We start from the raw sequence: 20,820 nt of genomic DNA, 5'->3' as shown, positions 1-20,820 counted from the left end.
CCGCACAAAGAAGAGGAGCAGAAAAAAGAGCAATCACAAGTTAATGACTGTTTATGTCAGCCATTGATGTTTATTTACTACTTTGAAATAGCTTATTTAGAACCTTTTAACTTCTACACTGCGAATTGCTACAACAAAGCGAGTGTGCGCTTTCTCTCTCCTCTTCGAAAAAAATTAAATAAAATACTTAGCGCTCAATAGTGCAATATTATGCTAAAAGAAAAGTATGATGTAGCCACTCCGTGTCCATTCATGAGGCTGCGTTTGCTGTTTAGTGCCAAGTCTGCGAGCAAACCTTTTCAGTGATGAACTTTAGTAAAATCCCAATTGATCTTCGTAACAATCGCACATGGAGGGGACACTCGAGCAAAACCAAGTGAGAGAGGATTATGTTTGTTCTTTGTGCTATTTGTAAAATTCTGACATCCCTCACACCTGTATGTGAATGTTTCTCTGGCAGTAATAATTTATCAGTGTCATGCAGCCTGTTTTATTCAGTTGTGTGCTGAATGGGGCGCCAATCAAACCACTGACGAAACACACATCATGACCCATGAGCTTGTAAACGGGTTGATAATGTTTTCAGAATAAACAAGTAAACGGGTCCACTTTGTGGCCAACATTAAAATAAGCTTTTAGAATCTATAATTTCTGAATATTTTATTTTACTATTAAACCAGACTCGTGATGTAGATTGAATACTAACTGCACTGAAGTATGGTAAAATAAACTATTAATAATTGTATTCAGCCTTTATTCAGTTTTACTAACACATGATAGAAAAGTAGCAGCAAATCTTCAAGCAATCGCAGAATGGTCCCATCAGTCTGTATACACTTCAGAAAATGGTGCATCATTCATTGAGTGCATGAGTGCACTACTACTTCTGGGCTTAAAAGATACAACTATGCAGAATTTTATCTTCTCTCTTCCATGTTCTACTTAACAGCTGATGTGGCACCTGACCCAAAACAATTGCACACCTCTGCTCAACTGAATATGTAAGACTAATACTGTAAATTGGCAAGCAGATTTCCTTGAATCCCAGCAAACACACAAAAATCCTTGCATTTTGCAAACACACAATGCAAGCAATACATTTTCTGTACATGAAAAACTGTTCTTTATGTTGTTTTAGTAGCATTTAAACATGATTAAATATATTTAAAAATGTGTAATTATGATACATCTCCACTTTATACAGAGCACTCCCACTATTTCAGAAGCACCCTCAGTGATTTTGATTTGGAACCGGACCTGTAGCTGACTAACAGCTACAGATACATTCAGTTATATAGCCTATATTTTGTAAGTCTATTTTGGGTACATATTTCTTATTGCTTTCTCTTTTTTTACCCTTTGTTTTATTAACTGCTTGTGCAGCCGTAGGCACAGTTGTTTATGTGTGTGTGTGTGTGTGTGTGTGTGTGTGTGTGGGCAGGTTTAAGTGGTTTACGAGGACTTTTTTTTAAGGTTACAAACTGGTAATTACAAGGGTATTATGCTATAAATGTGGTTTATGAGGACATTTCTAGTATCCCAATAATTCAAATAGCTTAAAAAACATACTAAATGATGTTTTATTGAAAATGTAAAAATGCAGAAAGTTTTTTGTGAGGGTTAGGTTTAGGGGTAGGGTTAGGTTTAGGGTTAGTATAAAAATCATTATGTCTATGGAGAGTCCTCATAATGATACTTGCACCAATGTGTGTGCGTGTGTGTGTGTGCTTGCATTTCTTTATTTGGGTTTGAGTAAAGCTCATGTCTGGTCTCTTCTGGAGAAAATGTTCAAGATGGCGCCGCGGATGGCAGCCACACTGTGGAGCTCTTCAATTCTTTTGTTGTTTTTGTTTGTTTGTCCTGTGTTTAGTAATCTTTTTCCAATCAGTTTTACTAGGGACGAATTGCTGAACATTCGGCAGCACATACCAGATAATCTTTTCTTGGTTTTTGACTATTCGGATACTTTGATGGACATTTTAGTCGGAGGCGCAGCTGTGTTGTTTAAGAGACGCAGGTGAGCACGTCTTTCGAACAGCACTTCAGAGAATTCTTCTAGCGAATCTCCGCTCTCTTCCTAATAAAACGGACAAACTACATCTCTTCACCTGTACAAACAAGGACTTTTCAACCTCTGCTGCCTTGTGCTTCACAGAAACCTGACTGAGTGAAGCCATTCCGGACAGCGCATTACATCTGCTGGGCTTTCAGCTGTTCAGAGCGGATCGAATCACGGATTTAATAGGGAAAACGAGTAGGAAAGACTGTAAAGAGATGGACCAATGAAGCAGAGCTGGAACTACAAGCCTGCTTTGACTGCACTGATTGGAGTGTATATGAGGTGGCAGACACCAATCTGGATGAGCTCACAGATACTGTGACATCATATATCAGTTTCTGTGAGGATACAGTTGAAGTCAGAAGTTTACCTTAGCCAAATTTATTTAATAAATTCCCTGTCTTAGGTCAGTTAGGATCACTACTTTATTTTAAGAATGTGAAATGTCAGAATAATAGTAGAGAGAATTATTTCAGCTTTCATTACATTCCCAGTGGGTCAGAAGCTTACATACACTTTGTTAATATTTAGTAGCATTGCTTTTAAATTGTTTAACTTGGGTCAAACGTTTTGGGTAGCCTTCCACAAGCTTCTTATAATAAGTTGCTGGAATTTCGGCCCATTCCTCCAGACAGAACTGGTGTAACTGAGTCAGGTTTGTAGGCCTCCTTGCTCATACATGCTTTTTCAGTTCTGCCCACTAATTTTCTATCAGACTGAGGTCAGGGCTTTGTGATGGCCGCTCCAATACCTTGACTTTGTTGTCCTTAAGCCATTTTGCATCAACTTTCAGGTATGCTTGGGGTCATTGTCCATTTGGAAGACCCATTTGCGACCGAGCTTTAACTTCCTGGCTGATGTCTTGACATTTTGCTTCAATATATCCATTTCATTTTCCTTACTCATGATACTATCTATTTTGTGAAGTGCACCAGTCCCTCCTGCAGCAAAGCACCCCCACAACATGTTGCTGCTACCCCCATGCTTCACAGTTGGGACTGTGATCTTCGGCTTGCAAGCCTCACCCTTTTTCCTCCAAACATAACGTTGGTCATTATGGCCAAAGAGTTCAATTTATTTCATCAGACCAGAGGACATTTCTCCAAAAAGTAAGATCTTTGTCCCCATATGCACTTGCAAACTGTAGACTGGCTTTTTTATGGCAGGTTTGGAGCAGTGGCTTCTTCATTGCTGAGCAGCCTTTCAGGTTATGTCGATATAAGACTTGTTTTACTGTGGATTTAAATACTTGTTTACCTGTTTCCTCCAGCATCTTCACAAGGTCCTTTGCTGTTTTTCTGGGATTGATTTGCACTTTTCACACCAAACTACATTAATCTCTGGAAGACAGAATGTGTCTCCTTCCTGAGCAGTATGATGGCTGCATGGTCCCATGGGCTTTATACTTGCGTACTATTGTTTGTACAGATGAACGTGGTACCTTCAGGTGTTTGGAAATTGCTCCCAAGGATGAAGCAGATTTGTGGAGGTCCACAATTTTTTTTTTTCTGAGATCTTGGCTGATTTCTTTTTATTTTCCCATGATGTCAAGCAAAGAAGCACTGAGTTTGAAGGTAGGCCTTAAAATACATCCACAGGTACAGCTCCAATTCAGTACACCTCCTATCAGAAGTTAATTGTCTAAAGGCTTGACATCATTTTCTGGAATTTTCCAAGCTGCTTGAAGGCACAGTTAACTTAGTGTATGTAAACTTCTGACCCACTGGAATTGTGATATAGTCAATTAAAAGTGAAACAATCTGTCTGTAAAAAATTGTTGGAAAAATTACTCATGTCATGCACAAAGTAGATGTCCTAAACGACTTGCCAAAACTATAGTATGCTAACATTAAATCTGTGGAGTGGTTAAAAAAATGAGTTTTAATGACTTCAACCTAAGTGTATGTAAACTTCTGACTTCAAATGTATGTGCATTCCTACTAGGACTTATTTAACATACAATGACAAACGTGGTTTACAGCAGAGCAGGCAGCTTCATCAGGCAAAAGAGGAGGTTACAGGGGTGGGGATAAAGTCTTCTACAATCAGGCCAGGAACACACTGAATAAGGAAATCAGAGTGGCTAAAAGAAGTTATTCTGATAAGCTGAAAAACAAGTTTTCATCTAATGACCCTGCATCAATGTGGAGTGGCCTGAAACAACTTACTAACTACAGGACTCCTACCCCAACATTGTAGTGGACCAACAACTAGCTGACGACTTGAATGTGTTCTACTGTAGATTTGAAAGGCCCAATCTCACACCCCACACCCGTTTTGACCTTCACTTCACACAAACATCAACACCTCCTGAAACCCCCTCCTCACCCCTCCTGCAACTCAACCTGCACTTAAGAGGATGTGTGCCGTGTCTTCCGAACAAAAAAGTAAAAGAAAGTACAGGGCCCAGATGGTGTTTCACCCACTTGTCTAAAATCCTGTGCTAACCAGCTGGCCCCCATCTTCACATTGATCTTCAATAGATCACTGGAGCAGTGTGACGTCCCATGCTGCTTCAAACGCTCAATCATCATTCCTGTCCCAAAGAAGCCCAAAATCACAGGACTTAATGACCACAGACCCTGGAGCCCCCCAAGCCTGTGTCCTCAGCCCCTGCTTTACTCCCTCTACACCAGTGACTGCTCAGCCAAACACAGCTCCAACAAGTTGGTGAAGTTTGCTGATGACACAGTGGTGGTAGGCCTCATCACTAACAATGACGAAAAGGCCTACTTAGAGGAAGTGGATGTCCTCTCTACATGGTGTTGCAATAACAATCTCTCCCTGAATGTCACCAAGACCAAGGAGATGGTTATTGATTATGGGAGGAAGCAGGTGAGGAACTACAGCCCCCTGATGATCAACGGGGCCACAGTTGAGAGGGTGAGCAGTTTCAAATACTTTGGGGTCCACCTCACAGAAGACCTCTCCTGGACAACACACACAAACAGCCCGGTGACAAGGTCGTGCCAACGTCTCTACCACCTGGCCAGGTTCAAGGTCTTCCATAGGGTGATGAGGGATTTCTACACTGGGGCTGTGGAGAGTCTTCTCACAGGGAGCATCACCGCCTGGTTCGGAGGCACCACAGCCTAAGATTGAAAGGCGCTGTCCAGAGTGGTGAGGACAGCAGAGAAGGCCATCAGGACTTCTCTCCCCTGCATCACAGACACCTACACCAAGCGATGCAGGACAAGGGCCAGGAGAATTATCAAAGACTTTCACCACCCCGGATACAGACTCTTATTAGTGCTCCCATCAGGGAAGCGCTACCGGATCCTGAGGACCAACACAGAGAGACTCAGGAGGAATTTTTATCCTTAGGCAATCTGACTACTGAACAAGGACACTTGAAGGATTCTGTATATTCCAGCTTCGCACAGACACAAGACAGTTTGCACTATAATTTTAATTAACTAAAAAGTTTGCACACTGTATAGTTCTGTATACTCTGTACATTTCTGTATATTTTGCATATTTTCTACCATATTTTATTTATTCACCTTATATTTCTTTATAGTCTATATATTTTATTCTATTTTTTTTTTTTATCATTATGTGGGTGTATGTCCTTAATTTGTTGTTGGTTCTGTTTGTTGTTGCACTGTGGGACGAGGAACTAAGGAAAAACATTTCACTACATTACATCACATGATTGTAATATGTATGTGACAAATAATAAAACCTGAACCTGAACCTGTTGGCATCTCTTTGTGTCCAGCAGGGGGCATTGTTTTTAAAGAGATAACTGTAAAACTCACCACAAAACCATGTCTGTAGTAGTATAGCAGTCTTCTAGGGCTGTCTATCCCCGAAAGACTTTGTGGCTGTGGCTGTGGTTGAGAGGGAGAGAGAGAGAGAGAGAGAGAGAGAGAGAGAGAGAGAGAGAGAGAGAGAGAGAGAGAGAGAGAGAGAGAGAGAGAGAGAGAGAGAGAGAGAGAGAGAGAGAGAGAGAGAGGTGGATGGATGCAGAAAATGAGATGTAACCTAGGCCAAGACAAACAAAAAATCAAAATATGTTTCTGGAGGAAAAAAACTGTTGAAAGGAGAGAGGAAAGGAAAACACATAGGCATATTTCCAGTCTTCCTTTACTGAGTGATGCATATTTCCAATCTGGCTTGCTTTAACTTTTTGGAATGCCAATCCAGAGTGTTCACCAAATTAATTTGGAGTACGACTTGGACTGTGAATAAGTCTGCGAGTCTAGACACTTTTTCTTCAAACTAGCCAAACTTGTTTTTTGCTTTTCATCACATTTTAGTGGCTTAAGTCAGTATACTAGTCCCTCTAGCACCTCCAACTCTCTCTCTCTCTCTCACTCTCTCTCTCTCTCTCTCACACACACACACACGCACACATACACACACAGTGTCTCTCTCTCCTCATTCTTTGCTCAGTGACTTCTCAGTCATAATCATAATCATACATAAATTCCCCCCCCACCACGCCGCTCCCTCTCCCCCTTTAATCTGAGATAGAAAAGAGCAGACAGACTCCTCCTCCTTTCTCTCTCTCTCTCTCTCTCTCTCTCTCTCTCTCTCTCTCTCTCTCTCTCGCTCTCTCTTTCTCTCTCTCCTCCTGTCTCCCTCACTCGTGTTCTTGCTCTCTGGACTTCTCTTGTGTGTTGTTCTGATGGAAATGTGGCGAATCTTTCTGTTTCTCTCTCTTGTGGTCCAGCACAGTTCCGCAGAAGAAGGTATGAAACTTCCTTTGCTCCTCGGTGCGCTCGGACCCCTGTGTCTGTGTATGTGTGGATGTGTGTTTGGGGAATTTATCTGCTGGCTCTTACGTTCCTGTCCTGTCTGACAGTGTGTTGCCATCTGGCATGTATGCAAGTCTATGTGTGCGTGTCTTCGGAATGAGTTTGTAGGTCTGTTTGTGTTTCTGATAGTTTACCTTCATACAAATCTGCACAAATTTGTGATAGCTGCAAGTCTTCAGAATGAGTTTGTAGGTCTATTTGTGTTTCTGATAGTTTACCTTCTTACAAATCTGCACAAATTTGTGATAGCTGGCATGTGTGTGTGTTTATTTGTGTCATTCTGAATATCTTAACAGACCCTCATCCTGTATAATGAGTGCATGTGCTTATGAGTTGTTACTGTGAATTGAAGAGCTCGCTATGGACCCTGCCAAGCTGCATTCACTCCTAACAAAAGAGTGTAGAACAGAGCCAGCGGAGAGGTGAATAATTTGTTGTGTAACCTTTATCGCTCTCTGACCCAAGGGAGTACACCCCCCCCCCCCAACTCTCTGCACCCTTTTCTGATATTAAAATTGTTATAATGGCCCTCCTCCCCTCCGGATCATTCAGTCGAGCAACAATACAGACACCCCACTCACTTCGTGGTACCTCTGTGTAGCCTTTCATCTGTGTTTGCTCTTTCTCTCTGTCAATTATGTGTCATTTTTCTATTCACTATATGGTGTTTTCAGTCAATGTGTTGCAGACAGACATAAGCAGTTTAAATAGACGGGTTGATGAAGTTGGCATCTCATATTGAGCTCTTGTGAAAAATCTGAGCATGCTCTTAGTGACTCATTTTTGTGTGTATGTGGTATTTGAATGCCATTCTGTTGGGAAAATGTTGTCTCGCAGAAGCTTGTATGCGCCACTGTTATTTATTTATTCTAACTTTATCTGAATCTGCCATTGTGCCTTGTATTTGTGGGCAAGAATGGTAAACAGTAGGGTGTGTGGAAATGTTTGTGTATGGGATTATGTATGTGTGGTTGTCTTGTTTTTAATGCCTCAACTTTATATATATATATATATATATATATATATATATATATATATATATATATATATATATATATACAGTCTAGAAGGCTTGCACGGGGGAAAAAACTTTCCCTATCTGTCACTCACTCGACGTTGTGTCGATGTAGTGACACTAGGGGTCACTCTTAGGAGCCCGAGACACCTCTGGTCTTTGATAAAAGGCCAATGAAAATTGGCAAGTGGTATTTGCATGCCACTCCCCCGGACATACGGGTATAAAAGGAGCTGGTATGCAACCACTCATTCAGATTTTCTCTTCGGAGCCGAACGGTCATGCTCATTGAGCTGAATACTACTGTTCATTCACCTCTGCTGGATCTGATGGCGCATTTCAGCGGCTTCTCCCTCCTCTGCACTGGTGCACTGCAGAGAACGCCCTTGGGCGTTTCGGCAGAAAAACAAGGAGTATATTTTCTGAAAGAGCTTTTCCTCCTCTAAAAGAGTATATATTTCTCTAAAAGAGCGGCACACACGGAACGTCTTTTTAAAGATGCGTCTTTTTAAAGATGCCTTTCTGATTGTGTGTTATTCCTGGTTGCGGTCATTATCTCTCAACTTCTGATGGTCATGATCGCTGTCTTTCATGTCTGGGCGCGACCCACATGGAGGAAGCGTTTGTGGATGGTTCATGTTCTCACTGCGAGAACATGACCATGGCAACGTTGAGGTCGCAGGTATGAGGCCAGCGCGGCTAGCACTGGGGGCGATTTGGGGACCCCAATGGGATCATTTCCGCTGGGTATCCCCCCGCGGACCTCCCATTCCCCAGCACGCTCATCTGCCCCAATCGGGCTTCCGGATGAGTTCGCCGGCTTGTCTCATGGCGAGTCTGGCTTCTTGTTCGGAGCCCGCAAAGATGATAAGCTCTCGAGCGCAGCATCGGAGAGCGGGCTTGTCCAGTCGGACGCAGAAGCCTCAGCTGGGCTTCCCCCTATGGGGACGATTGCCCAGTCACAGGCTGATGCCAAAATGACGGACATGCTTTCCCAGGCGGCCGCGAGCGTCAGGTTAGAGTGGAACCCTCCGCTCTCCCCTGAACCCTCGCGGCTTGATGATTGGTTTCTGGGCTTGCGGCGCCACTCAAAGCAGCCACCCCCGCTCCAGTGCCATTCTTCCCGGAAGTGCACGAGGAGCTGACGAAGTCGTGGAAGGCACCTTTTACTGCCCAGCCCCGATTCCGCACTTCCCCCCGCTCTCACTACCCTCGATGGCGGGGCGGCCAGGGGCTATACGGCGATTCCCCGGTGGATAAGGCACTCGCGGTGCACCTATGCCTGCTAAAGGCTAAAGCCTACAGCGCTGCTGGACAAGCCGCCTCTGCCCTGCACGCCATGGCTCTCGTGCAGGTCCACCAAGCCAAGGTGCTGAAAGAACTGCACGAGGGTAGTTCTGCCCCAGATTTGATGCAGGAACTGCGCTTGGCGACCGATCTCGCTCTCCGAGCGACGAAGGTCACGGCACGGTCTCTAGGGCGGACGATGGCCACACTAGTGGTCCAGGAGCGCCACCTTTGGCTCAACCTGGTCGAGATGGGTGAGGCCGACAAGACACGGTTTCTTGCTGCCCCCATTTCCCAGGCAGGCCTATTCGGCGACACCGTCGAGGACTTTGCCCAGCAGTTCTCGGTGGTGAAGCAGCAGATGGAGGTAATCCGGCACATCCTGCCCTTGTGCGGCTCAAGATTCTGCACCCCGTCTGCTCGTCGCCAAGGGCGTCCCCCTGCGGTGACTGCGCCGGCGTGGAGCCCACTGCAGGAAGCAGACGCCACCCGTCTCACAGCCGGCGACTAAGAACCCACGGAGCTACTCAAAGTGCCCCTGAGACGAGTGACCCAGGGACAAGGGAACCACTCACGTGGAACTGGTAAAAAGACCACTCCATCCCCCGGTGGAGGGCCGGGTGGAAAATCTTTTGTTGCCTTTTTGTTTGATTTTGCCGCATGCCCAAGTGGCTGCGGTACCCAACAGTTCAGCAAAAGAGCGGCTTCCTTCCTCCCTGGGTCACATACCCGGTGTGTACGGTCGTCACCACAACTACCGTCCACGGGTTTTTTCTTGCAGGATTGGCGCTCCAGCGGTGGCCTTTCCGCCCCTGAGCGCCCAGCTGTGGCACACAGCCGCCCCCGATGTGGCAGTCTCCATGGATTACGAGGACAGGCCTCTTCCTCCCCCATCCCAGGCTGTTCCGGAGGTGGTCACAAGGAGCCAGGTAAGTGCTTCGATGTCCCTAAACTCAGCACGGCCACGACGTGGTGTGGCACCTCACGCTTTGCCCCGCCGCGAGTCCCCACCTGCTGGTACATCCGATGACATTGTCCCCTTGGTCCCCCTTGCGCGGAACTTGGACGCATGGCTCGCGCTTTCCAATCCGTCGCGATGGCTGATCTGGACCATCCAACTCGGCTACGCAATTCAGTTCGCCAGGCGCCCGCCCAGGTTCAGCGGTATTCACTTCACCTTGGTCAAGAGCGAAAATGCTGCACTCTGCGCACGGAGATCGCTACCCTCCTACGGAAGGATGCGATAGAACCTGTCCCTCCAGCCGAGATGAAGAAAGGGTTTTACAGCCCCTACTTCATCATACCGAAAAAAGGCGGTGGGTTGTGGCCAATCTTGCACCTGCGAGTACTGAACCGGGCTTTACACAGACTCCCGTTCAAGATGCTGACTCAAAAACGCATTCTGGCAAGCGTCCGGCATCAAGATTGGTTCGCGGCGGTAGACCTGAAGGATGCGTACTTCCATGTCTCGATCCTTCCTCGACACAGACCCTTCCTGTGGTTTGCATTCGAGGGTCAGGCGTATCTGTACAAAGTCCTCCCTTTCGGCCTGTCCCTGTCTCCTCGTGTCTTTACGAAGATCGCAGAGGCTGCCCTTGCTCCGTTAAGGGAGGCGGGCATTCGCATTCTCAACAATCTCGACGACTGGCTAATCCTAGCTCACTCTCGAGACATGTTGTGTGCACACTGGGACCTGGTGCTCTCACACCTCGGCCGACTAGGGCTTCGGGTCAACTGGGAAAAGAGCAAGCTCCTCCCGGTTCAGAGCATCTCTTTTCTCGGTTTGGAGTTGGACTCAGTCTCCTTGACGGCACGCCTTACGGAAGAGCGCACCCAGTCGGTGCTGGCCTGTTTGAAGACGTTCAAACAGAAAACAGCGGTTCCACTGAAACTTTTTCAGAGGCTCCTGGGGCATATGGTGTCCTCGGCGGTGGCAACCCCGCTTGGGTTGATGCATATGAGGCCGCTTCAGCACTGGCTCCAGACTCGAGTCCCGAGATGGGCATGGCGCCATGGGACACATCGCGTGTCACAGTCTTTTCAGTCCTTGGACCGAACTCTCGTTTCTACGAGCAGGTGTTCCTTTAGGACTGGTCTCCAGGCGCATCATGGTCACAACAGATGCCTCCAAAATGGGCTGGGGTGCTGTTTACAATGGGCACACAGCCGCCGGCCTCTGGATGGGTCTGCGACTGCATTGGCACATCAACTGCCTCAAGTTGTTGGCAATTCTGCTCGCCCTGCGGAGGTTCCGGCTGTTGATCCAGGGCAAGCACATGTTAGTTCGGACAGACAGCACGGCAACGGTAGCATATGTCAACCACCAAGGCGGTCTGCGCTCTCGTTGTATGTCACAACTCGCCTGCCGTCTCCTCCTCTGGAGTCAGCAGCACTTCAAGTTGCAGCGAGCCACTCACATCCCGGGCAACCTCAACACTACAGCGGACACGCTGTCACAGCAGGCTACCCTCAGGGGAGAGTGGAGACTCCACCCTCAGGTGGTCCAGCTGATTTGGAGTCGATGCGGATGGCACAGGTGGACCTGTTCGCCTCCCAAAAATCCTCCCACTGCCCGCTCTGGTATGACCTCACCGAGGCTCCCCATCGGCATAGACATGCTGGCACAGGGACGGGGCACCCTCTGGCACCCAAGCCCAGACCTCTGGAATCTCCACGTCTGGCCCCTGGACGGGACGCGGAAGACCTATGCGGTCTACCAACTGTGGTGGTAGACACGATTACTCAGGCTAGGGCCCCCTCTACGAGGCGCCAGTATGCCTTTAGGTGGTGTCTTTTCGCTAAGTGTTGTTCTTCCCGACGCGAAGACCCCCAGAGATGCACAGTCAGATCAGTGCTTTCCTTCCTGCAGGAGAGGTTGGAAGGGAGGCTGTCCCCTTCCACCTTGAAGGTGTACGTTGCCACCATAGCAGCACACCACGATGCAGTCGACGGTAAGTCCTTAGGGTAGCATGACCTGATCATCAGGTTCCTAAGAGGCGCCAGGAGGCTGAATCCTTCCAGACCATGCCTCGTTCCCTCATGGGACCTCTCTGTAGTTCTTCAGGGTCTACAGAGGCCCCCCTTTGAGCCTTTGCAGTCAGCCGAGCTTAAGGCACTCTCCTTGAAGACTGCCCTCCTGACTGCGCTCACTTCCCTCAAGAGGGTAGGTGACCTGCAAGCGTTCTCTGTCAGCAACACGTGCCTGGAGTTCAGTCCGGGTTACACTCACGTGATCCTGAGACCCCAACCGGGATATGTGCCCAAGGTTCCCACCACCCCTTTTAGGGACCAGGTGGTGAACCTGCAAGCACTGCCCCAGGAGGAGGCAGATCTAGCCCTGTCGTTGCTGTGTCCGGTGCGCACTTTACGCATCTATTTGGATCGCACGCAGAGCTTTAGAATCTCTGAGCAGCTCTTTGTCTGCTTTGGTGCACAATGGAAAGGAAGCGCTGTCTCCAAGCAGAGGATCGCCCACTGGCTCATTGACGCCATAACTATGGCATATCTCGCCCAGGACATGCAGCCTCCGGTAGGGCTACGAGCCCATTCTACCAGGGGTGTAGCGGCTTCCTGGGCCCTGGCCAGAGGTGCCTCTCTAACAGACATTTGCAGAGTAGTGGGCTGGGCAACACCCAACACCTTTGCAAGGTTCTACAACCTCCTGGTGGAACCGGTTTCGTCCCAGGTAGTGGCACGCAACACAAGCGGATAAGCCCGGAATAGCTGGCCGGGTGTATCGCTTGCACATAGCGCCTTCCACCTCCTTTTGAGCTGAAGATGTGCGCCATTAATTCCCAGTAGTGTTCACAAACTTTGTTCCCTGGTTGACTTCCTCCGAGCCCTGTGGCAGTCGAGTTTTTGGAGAGACTCGCTGCCGGCCCAGTACACGTGCTAACTAAGAGTCCTGTTCTGGGGTAAGTGCTCTGCTTGTGGCGGTTCCCTGTAAGGCTAACCCCATGCGATATATATCTTCCGCTAGTTTGTTTCCCTGTTGGCAAACTGCGTCTTCCTTGGGCAGAGCCCCTCTGCCCCAGTCTCCATGTTTGTAAAAACTCCTCCCCCGTTGGGTAGGATCTACCTTGAAGATTCTCCACATGGTCGGAAAGACCATGTGACATATTTTTCCACTTAAATATCCCCCCTCTCTTTGGGCAAGGTGTGGTCTCCGCGGTGTCTTCCCCTTGGGAGGGACACCCCCCGACTAGACCTGGTGGCCCAGTCGGATAATCCCCCTTCTTTTTTAGGGAGTGGAAAAAAAGAAGGGGAAAAGAGGCCACGACTGGGTTAGCCTGTCTCTATCTTTTGGGTAGTCGACTTGTCCCCAAAGGGCCGTTCGACACTCATAACTATGTTGGGGAGGTTACGTGTCAACCTGGTGTGCTGGCTATGAGGCACACAGTAGTCTGCCCACCACACACCGCCAGTTCACGTAACACAGTTCAGCCAATTGTGGCATTTCTTATAGGGACCCCTAGTGTCACTACATCGACACAATGTCGAGTGAGTGACAGATAGGGAGCGTCATGGTTACTTGTGTAACCTCTGTTCCCTGATGGAGGGAACAAGGCGTTGAGTCCCTCCTGCCACAATGCTGAACTACCCACTGAAATGGCCAGACCTTATATCGGCTCCTCAGCATAAAACCCATATGAGTGGTTGCATACCAGCTCCTTTTATACCTGTATGTCCGGGGGAGTGGCATGCAAATACCACTCGCCAATTTTCATTGACCTTTTATCAAAGACCAGAGGTGTCTCGGGCTCCCAAGAGTGACCCCTAGTGTCACTACATCGACACAACGTCGAGTGAGTGACAGATAGGGAACGGAGGTTACACAAGTAACCATGACGTTCACTGCTATTGCACCTTGTGTGTATGTGACAAATAAAACAGTCAAATTCAGATAAATCAGGTGACTGTGAACAGCTACTTTATACATAAAAACAGACAGAAAACAATTTGTTCTAGTGGCTTGTTCCCTTTGGCCTAATACTGCACTAATACTATATTAGTGTTACTCTGTAAAATGTGGTAACCTTTAATTGATATCTTAAGGAGATATTTATACCTGATCTAACCCTTAAAATTAGTTTTGTTGGTGTAACCTAATGTATTCAGGTTGATTCAGTGATGTTAATTTAGAAGTTACCACATGAAGGAAAAATAATTTCGGTGTACACATTCGTCCCATAGCACAGGCCCAAACCTCTAATCATTCAAGGCAAATATAGACGTTCTCTAAAAACTATAACCCCTTTACCTACTCTCCTATAGCAAAACCCATACCTTTATCACATTTAACAATCCCATAGCCGTTCCCTCAGGCCTATCCACAGTTTTCCTTAGCAACCACTGGGCGGTGCCATGATGATTCAATCTACCTGTTTTGTGTTTCTGGTCTTTTCAGATGGAAAGATTCAGATGGAGAACAACAACCATTTAAGTGTTATTTGGAGTACAAATTAATTTGACGCTCAACTTGTGCTGTTGTCGTAAGTAGTTAGTATCATTAAGTAGTTAATCTACATATTTAGGTGAGGCACTGTCTATAGAAAACATCATCTCGACAACTTCTACAAATTTACATTTACATTTATTCATTTGGCAGACGCTTTTGTCCAAAGAGACTTACAAAGAGGAAAACATAAGGGAATCATCTTAAGGAGACAGTGGTATGAAAAGTGCCATATTACAAAGTTTCACTAGCATCAGAATAGTAGTATTCAAAATAGATTAAAGTGCAACAATAATTATTATTATTTTATTTTTTTAAGTGACTGGTTAAGTGCTCATGGAAAGATGTGTTTTTAGCCATTTTTTGAAGACAGAAAATGAGTCACCTCCACGGATGGAGTTGGAAAGTCATTCCACCAACGTGGTACGATGAAGCCGAAAGTCTGGGAAAGTGTTTTGGTGCCTCTTTGTGTTGGTACAACAAGGCGATGTTCCTTAGCCGACTGCAGGATTCTAGTGAGCGCGTAGCTCTGCAGAAATTACTTTAGGTATGCTGGAGCAGACCCAGTGACTGTTCTGTATGCCAGCATCAGAGCCTTGAATTTGATACGTGCATTAACCGGCAGCTAGTGAAGAGAGACAAGGAGTGGTGTAACATGTGCTCTCTTTAGTTCATTAAATACCAGATGTGCTGCTGCATTCTGCATCATTTGCAGGGGTCTAATTGCATACAGGGAGGCCAGCAATGAGATCGTTACGGTAGTCCAGTCTAGTTATGTCAAGTGACTGAACAAGAAGTTGTGAGGCATGTTCAGAGAGGAAGGGTCTTATCTTCCAGATATTGTAGTGTAAATCTACATGAACTTGCAGTCTTTGAGATGTGGTCTGTGAAATGTAGTTTGTTATTGATGGTTACCTCTAGATTTCTGACCATTTTGGAGGGTGTTATTGTAGTTGAACCCAGCTGCATGGTGATGTTGTGTTCAACAGCAGTGTTGTCTGGAAAGACAAGGAGTTCGGTCTTGGCTGGGTTATGTTGCAGGTGGTGTTCCTTCATCCAGGCCGAGATGTCTGCCAAACAGGCAGAGATTTGAGCAGTCACTGTGGTGTCATCGGGTTGGAAAGACAAGTAGAGCTGCGTGTCATCGGCGTAGCAGTGGTAAGAGAAACCATGTGCCTGAATGATGGGTCCCAGTGATGTTGTGTACATGAAGAAGAGAAGTGGCCCAAGCACTGAACCCTGTGGTACCCCAGTAAGTAGCTGGTGTGGCTTGGACACCTCACCTCTCCAGGCTACCTTAAAGGACCTACCTGAGAGATAGGAATTAAACCAGTCAAGCACAGTTCCTGTGATGCCCAGCGAAGAGAGGGTGGAGAGTAAGATCTGATGGTTGACTGTGTCAAAGGCTGCAGAAAGGTCCAGCAGAATCAGGATGGATGATCTGGATTCAGCTTTCGCCTGTCTCAGTGAATCAGTGAAAGACAGCAGGGCAGTCTCGGTGGAGTGTCCACTTTTGAAGCTTGACTGATTGTCATCCAGCAGCTTGTTCTGTGAGAGATAGGCAGAGATTTGATTGAAAACTGCCCTTTCAAGTGTTTTTGCCATGAATGGGATGAGAGAGAATGATTTGTAGTGTTCTACTTGTGTGGGGTTAAGTGCAGGTTTTTTCAGCAGCGGGGTAACTCGAGCCTGCTTAAATGTAGTGGGAAAATTGCCTGTAAGTAGAGATGTGTTAATTATGTGTGTGAGTGCAGGTAGGATGGACGGAGAGATGGCCTGGAGAAGGTGAGATGGAATGGGGTTGAGGGAACAGATGTTGGGGTGGTTGGAGAGGAGGAGTTTAGAGACCTCAGTGTCAGTCAGAGGAGAGAACACAGAGACAGAATAGTTGCATACAGGAGATGGGTGTTTGACAGGGTGTGGTGCTGAGAATGTATTGCTGTAACCTTATTAATAAAAAATGTGGCAAAGACATCTGCTGTCAGTGATGTGTCATGCGGTGGAGGGGAGGACAGAGAAGTGTGTTGAATGTTCTAAACAAGCTGTGAGTGTCTGTGGTGCTGTTGATCTTGTTCTGATAATAGGAAGTTTTTGCAGATTTAACGTTGTCTGAAAATGTTGCAAGCAGAGACTGATACTTACCCAGATCTGCTGGATCTTTAGATTTCTGCCGTCTCCTCTCAGCTGCCCAGAGGTCAGTCCGATGTTCACAAAGGACGTCGGAGAGCCAGGGGCTGGGTGGTGTAATACATGCTGGCCAAGAGGAGAGAGGACAGATTCTGTCTAGACAGGTTGTTAAAGTAGAGCTTAGTGTGTCTGTGGCAGTGTTTACATCCAGGGTGGAAAATATATTTTGTGTGGGAAGATAGGTAGAGACAGCTGTGGAAAAGCGTGAGGGCGAAAGGAATCCAAAGGTGGAGTCTGTTTTAATGTAGATGGGAGAGTCATGTTGAATTGAACAAAGTAGTAATCAGAGACATGTAAAGGAGTAACAAGAATATTTGAGTTGGTACAGTTACGTGTAAAAATGAGGTCCAGCTTGTTGCCTGATCTGTGAGTTGCTGTAGTGCTTAGTCTTTCCAAGTCAAATGAGGCCAGAAGAGTATGAAGTTCAGTGGCCTGGGACTTGTCTTGGTATATGTTGAAATCACCAAGAACCACAAGTGGCCTGCCATCCTCCAGGAAGGAGAACAGCAGGACATCCAACTCCTCGAGAAAGTTTGTCAGCTGACCTGGAGGGCAATGACAACAACATTTATTTTTGTGTGTTGCATTGTAGTAATTGCATGGAATTCAAAATAAGTATTGTTACATAGAGAAGAGAGTGGTGAAAAAGTCCAGTTGTGTGGAATAAGCAAACCTGTTCCTCCACCCCTACCGGAGTGTCGAGGGGTGTGAGAGAAGGAGAAGTTGTTGGAGAGAGCAGCAGGTGTTGCTGTATCCTCTGGACAGATTCATGTTTCTGTCAGTGCAAGGATGCTGAGGGTGGACTGTGTGGCAAAGGCTGGAATGAAGTCCACTTTGTGCACAGCTGACTGGCAGTTCCAGAGTCCCACTGAGAAAGAGAGTTGAGAAGGTGCTGAAGTGCAAAGTGGCCGTAGGTTGTGTGGGTTGCATTTTGTCTTGCGTTTATATCGTGTAAACTGTCTGTAACAGATAACAAGGATGTGCTTGAGGGCATATGTTATTCGTGAAGTAGACATGTTAGTATGTAGAAGAAAAATAAGAAAATTGATACAATTAAAAGATAATTAAATGCTATGGTGAATGGTGCCTTGTCGTGTCCTTGCTCGGTGGACTCGCTGGTCTTTACACAAGTAGGTCTTCACACGAGGAGGGCTTTACACAAGGGCTACCACTTCCTCTGCTGCGTCAGTATACACGTCAAATATATACATGCTGCTAACGAGCCGTAAAGTGAAAAAAGCTGGACACACCTTAATGCTACTTAGCACAACAAAGCTAGTCATGTGGGCAACTAAAACTAAGGGTCACGTGAGGTGAAAAGCGTGGGAACAAACGCGACTTCAGTACACCGCAAATAAATTATGCTACACTTTAGCAATGAATAATATTCTAAAACAAGTGAAGCACTGTTTATAGACACTAAAAACAATGATAGTATTACACACACTGGACAACCAACTCTAAATCTAGCAGTGAATACCCTGGAACAAGTCAAAACAATGTAGCACACACACCAACACATTTAAGCGACTCGAGTTCAAGACAGTAAACAACCAGCACAAGTCTAGCAATGAATATTACTCTACAACAAAATAAAACAATGGAATAAACAAGCTTACATGCAACTGCAGACTCCTGTAGATAGATTGCTTCTCCTGTGTAATACAAATGTAATACTTTACTGCTAAGATTAAACTCTGATGTGGGTGAAAACACTGGTGACCGGAAATTGAAAACAGGCAAACCGTGGAACACTTCCAATTTACGAAAAAGGCGGATAACTCTAAACTAATGCAGCAAACATCTTTACCTTCCCTCCTATAGCAAAGGCCTGTACCCTTCATCACCTTTAATTAGCACAACAGCCATTCATATAGACTTTGCCTGGCTGTTCACATAGTGCCTCCTCACTTCAATATCTCAGTAAGGCCTTTCACAGTCTGCAAGTGAAGAACATTTTTCTGAGTGCATTAGATACTTCAGACTAGTGGTTCTCAAATGGTTTCTTTCAGGACACAGATTTTATTCTGGAGTTCAAGTGGTAAACCAACAAATACCAAAAATGTTTATGGTACAAAAGTAAGTGAAAGTCAACTATTGAAATGTATTTATTGGTTAATTATAGGTTTCTAAATGTCTCTTGAAAATCGCTCTCGGCAGCCAATAATTTGCAGTACAAAACAAACTGTGGTGAGAAAAACCACACATATCTTTGTTGCAAGTGAACCTTAGTCTTCTATTACTGTACCTTCTGAAGTTTTGGACAGAGTTTTCGAAGATAAGTTTAATGTCAAACAACCTGTCCATGTTGGCATCTGCCAAATGTGGCTAGTTTCTACCAAGTAACAGACAACTTTGCACCAAAGTACAGTAGAGTTTGACTGGATACACACTCTTTGACATCAACAACAAAAATATATGCAAAATATATATAAAATATATAAGCCTATCTATTTTGTTACCATAACTATGCACTGTTAAATGGCTAGTTGCATTTTATTATTTGTATTTAGCATTCCTTTTACAGTGCTGTCTGTTACCCTATCAAAACAGGCCTGCAACACATTTTTCGACTGCCACCAATCATTTGAGAACCACTGCTGCAGACAAAATGTTTGGTCTTTTGCAATTCCAGTTGTTTGTGGCAACTGAACAATTTTATGCTTGTTCAGTTACTATAAACAAATGAGAGTAATTGTCTTGATGAATGGTATTTTCAGATTCACATAATTTAATTGAAACTTGTTATAAAAAGCCCAGCATTGCTGGTAACCAGTTGTGTTTTGGATGCTGGGATGTCAGTGTGCTGATGTCCATACAAGGCTTTGAATCTAGCTAAACCAGCCATCCTTGGTCATCCGGCTTCATCAGAAAGACCATGCAGGTTGACCAGCATTTTTTGCTGGTGAACAACATGGCTATGCCGGTCCACCAGCTAGACCAGCACCAAACCAGTGTAAACCACTTAGACCAACATGGAAATTAATGTTGGCCCTAAGCTGGTCTTTTCAGCAGGAAGAACCCATTTTTTCTGTCCACATGGTTCTCTCACAATGTGAGGCAAGTCTGAGCACTTCTCGTCACACTTAATATTTGGTCATTAACTTCTATGTACTAACAAACATGTTTGCGTTAAGTAACACACCTGCATCACAACAAAATGGGAGTTGAAGATTTCCGCACGAGTTTCCAAGTTAGAAGTCCAACATAATGTATCATTCCGTTGCACTTTCCCCAGCTGAAAGGTGGAAATTCCGACACTCCGAGTTGAATGGAACGCTTCATGAATCATCACAGCAACAACAATACATTCCCCACAGGAGCGAACACTTGGGGAGACACACATACAGCAGGGGTGTGGCAGTAGACTCAACGTGCTGCGAGTGTTTCAAACAGCTAGACAGAGCACAGCTAAATGGAACAGAATACAGCGACTGGACTTCAACTCAACATGCATATTAAAAACGCGATGGTTATGGTGTCTCATGTTAAGCCAACCGCAATTTGAAAATAGACAGTTAGACAGTCACTAAAAAAACTGGTGCTCGCTTACTAAGATTACTGAGGAAACCTGAAGGAAGGACAGATGTGCATTGTGCACATTCTTTCATTGAGTTGGGCAGCGCATATTCACATAATGACAAAATATGATGCATTATATTTTGATTATGCAATCTTTTGTACATTTTGTAACAGCCTATAATAATAAATAGATGATACACTGGAACAACAATACGCAATGCAGCAGCCAAAGACGTTTGTCAGACATGTTATTTTTTGTGATTAACATTTTTTATTGATTCATCTATTAAACAAAGAAAAGCAAAACACATACAAACAGAATCAACATTCAACCCCCACTACCCCCATACCCCCCCGAGTGCAAATGCGAGATAACGGGGTGTAACTTAACTTCTCCAGTTAGTTTGATAGAAAGGCTTTGCAATGGCGAAATAGGTGCAAGAACTTCCTGTTCAATACAAAACCAGGGAGGGGCTACTCTGGTGGAAGAGACCAATGAGCCAAATGTCTGAGACCGAATTAATAATAATAA

At 45.6% G+C, this 20,820-nt stretch overlaps 1 protein-coding gene across 1 annotated transcript in view; it reads left to right on the top strand.

The window, feature by feature from the left end:
- The first annotated feature begins 6,641 nt into the window (after window positions 1-6,641).
- LOC127454574 (ephrin type-B receptor 5-like) overlaps window positions 6,642-20,820 on the top strand; it is a 92,770-nt gene continuing 78,591 nt past the window's right edge. The window contains exon 1 of the mRNA XM_051721863.1: window positions 6,642-6,756. Within this exon, the coding sequence (XP_051577823.1) occupies window positions 6,693-6,756 (64 nt within the window). The 5' untranslated portion in view covers window positions 6,642-6,692. The remainder of the gene's footprint in view (window positions 6,757-20,820) is intronic.

The sequence above is a fragment of the Myxocyprinus asiaticus genome, chromosome 16 (assembly GCF_019703515.2).
Source record: "Myxocyprinus asiaticus isolate MX2 ecotype Aquarium Trade chromosome 16, UBuf_Myxa_2, whole genome shotgun sequence".
Lineage (NCBI taxonomy): Eukaryota > Metazoa > Chordata > Actinopteri > Cypriniformes > Catostomidae > Myxocyprinus > Myxocyprinus asiaticus.
Note: the sequence above shows the minus strand (reverse complement) of the source record. Positions and strands in the feature narration are given on the sequence as shown.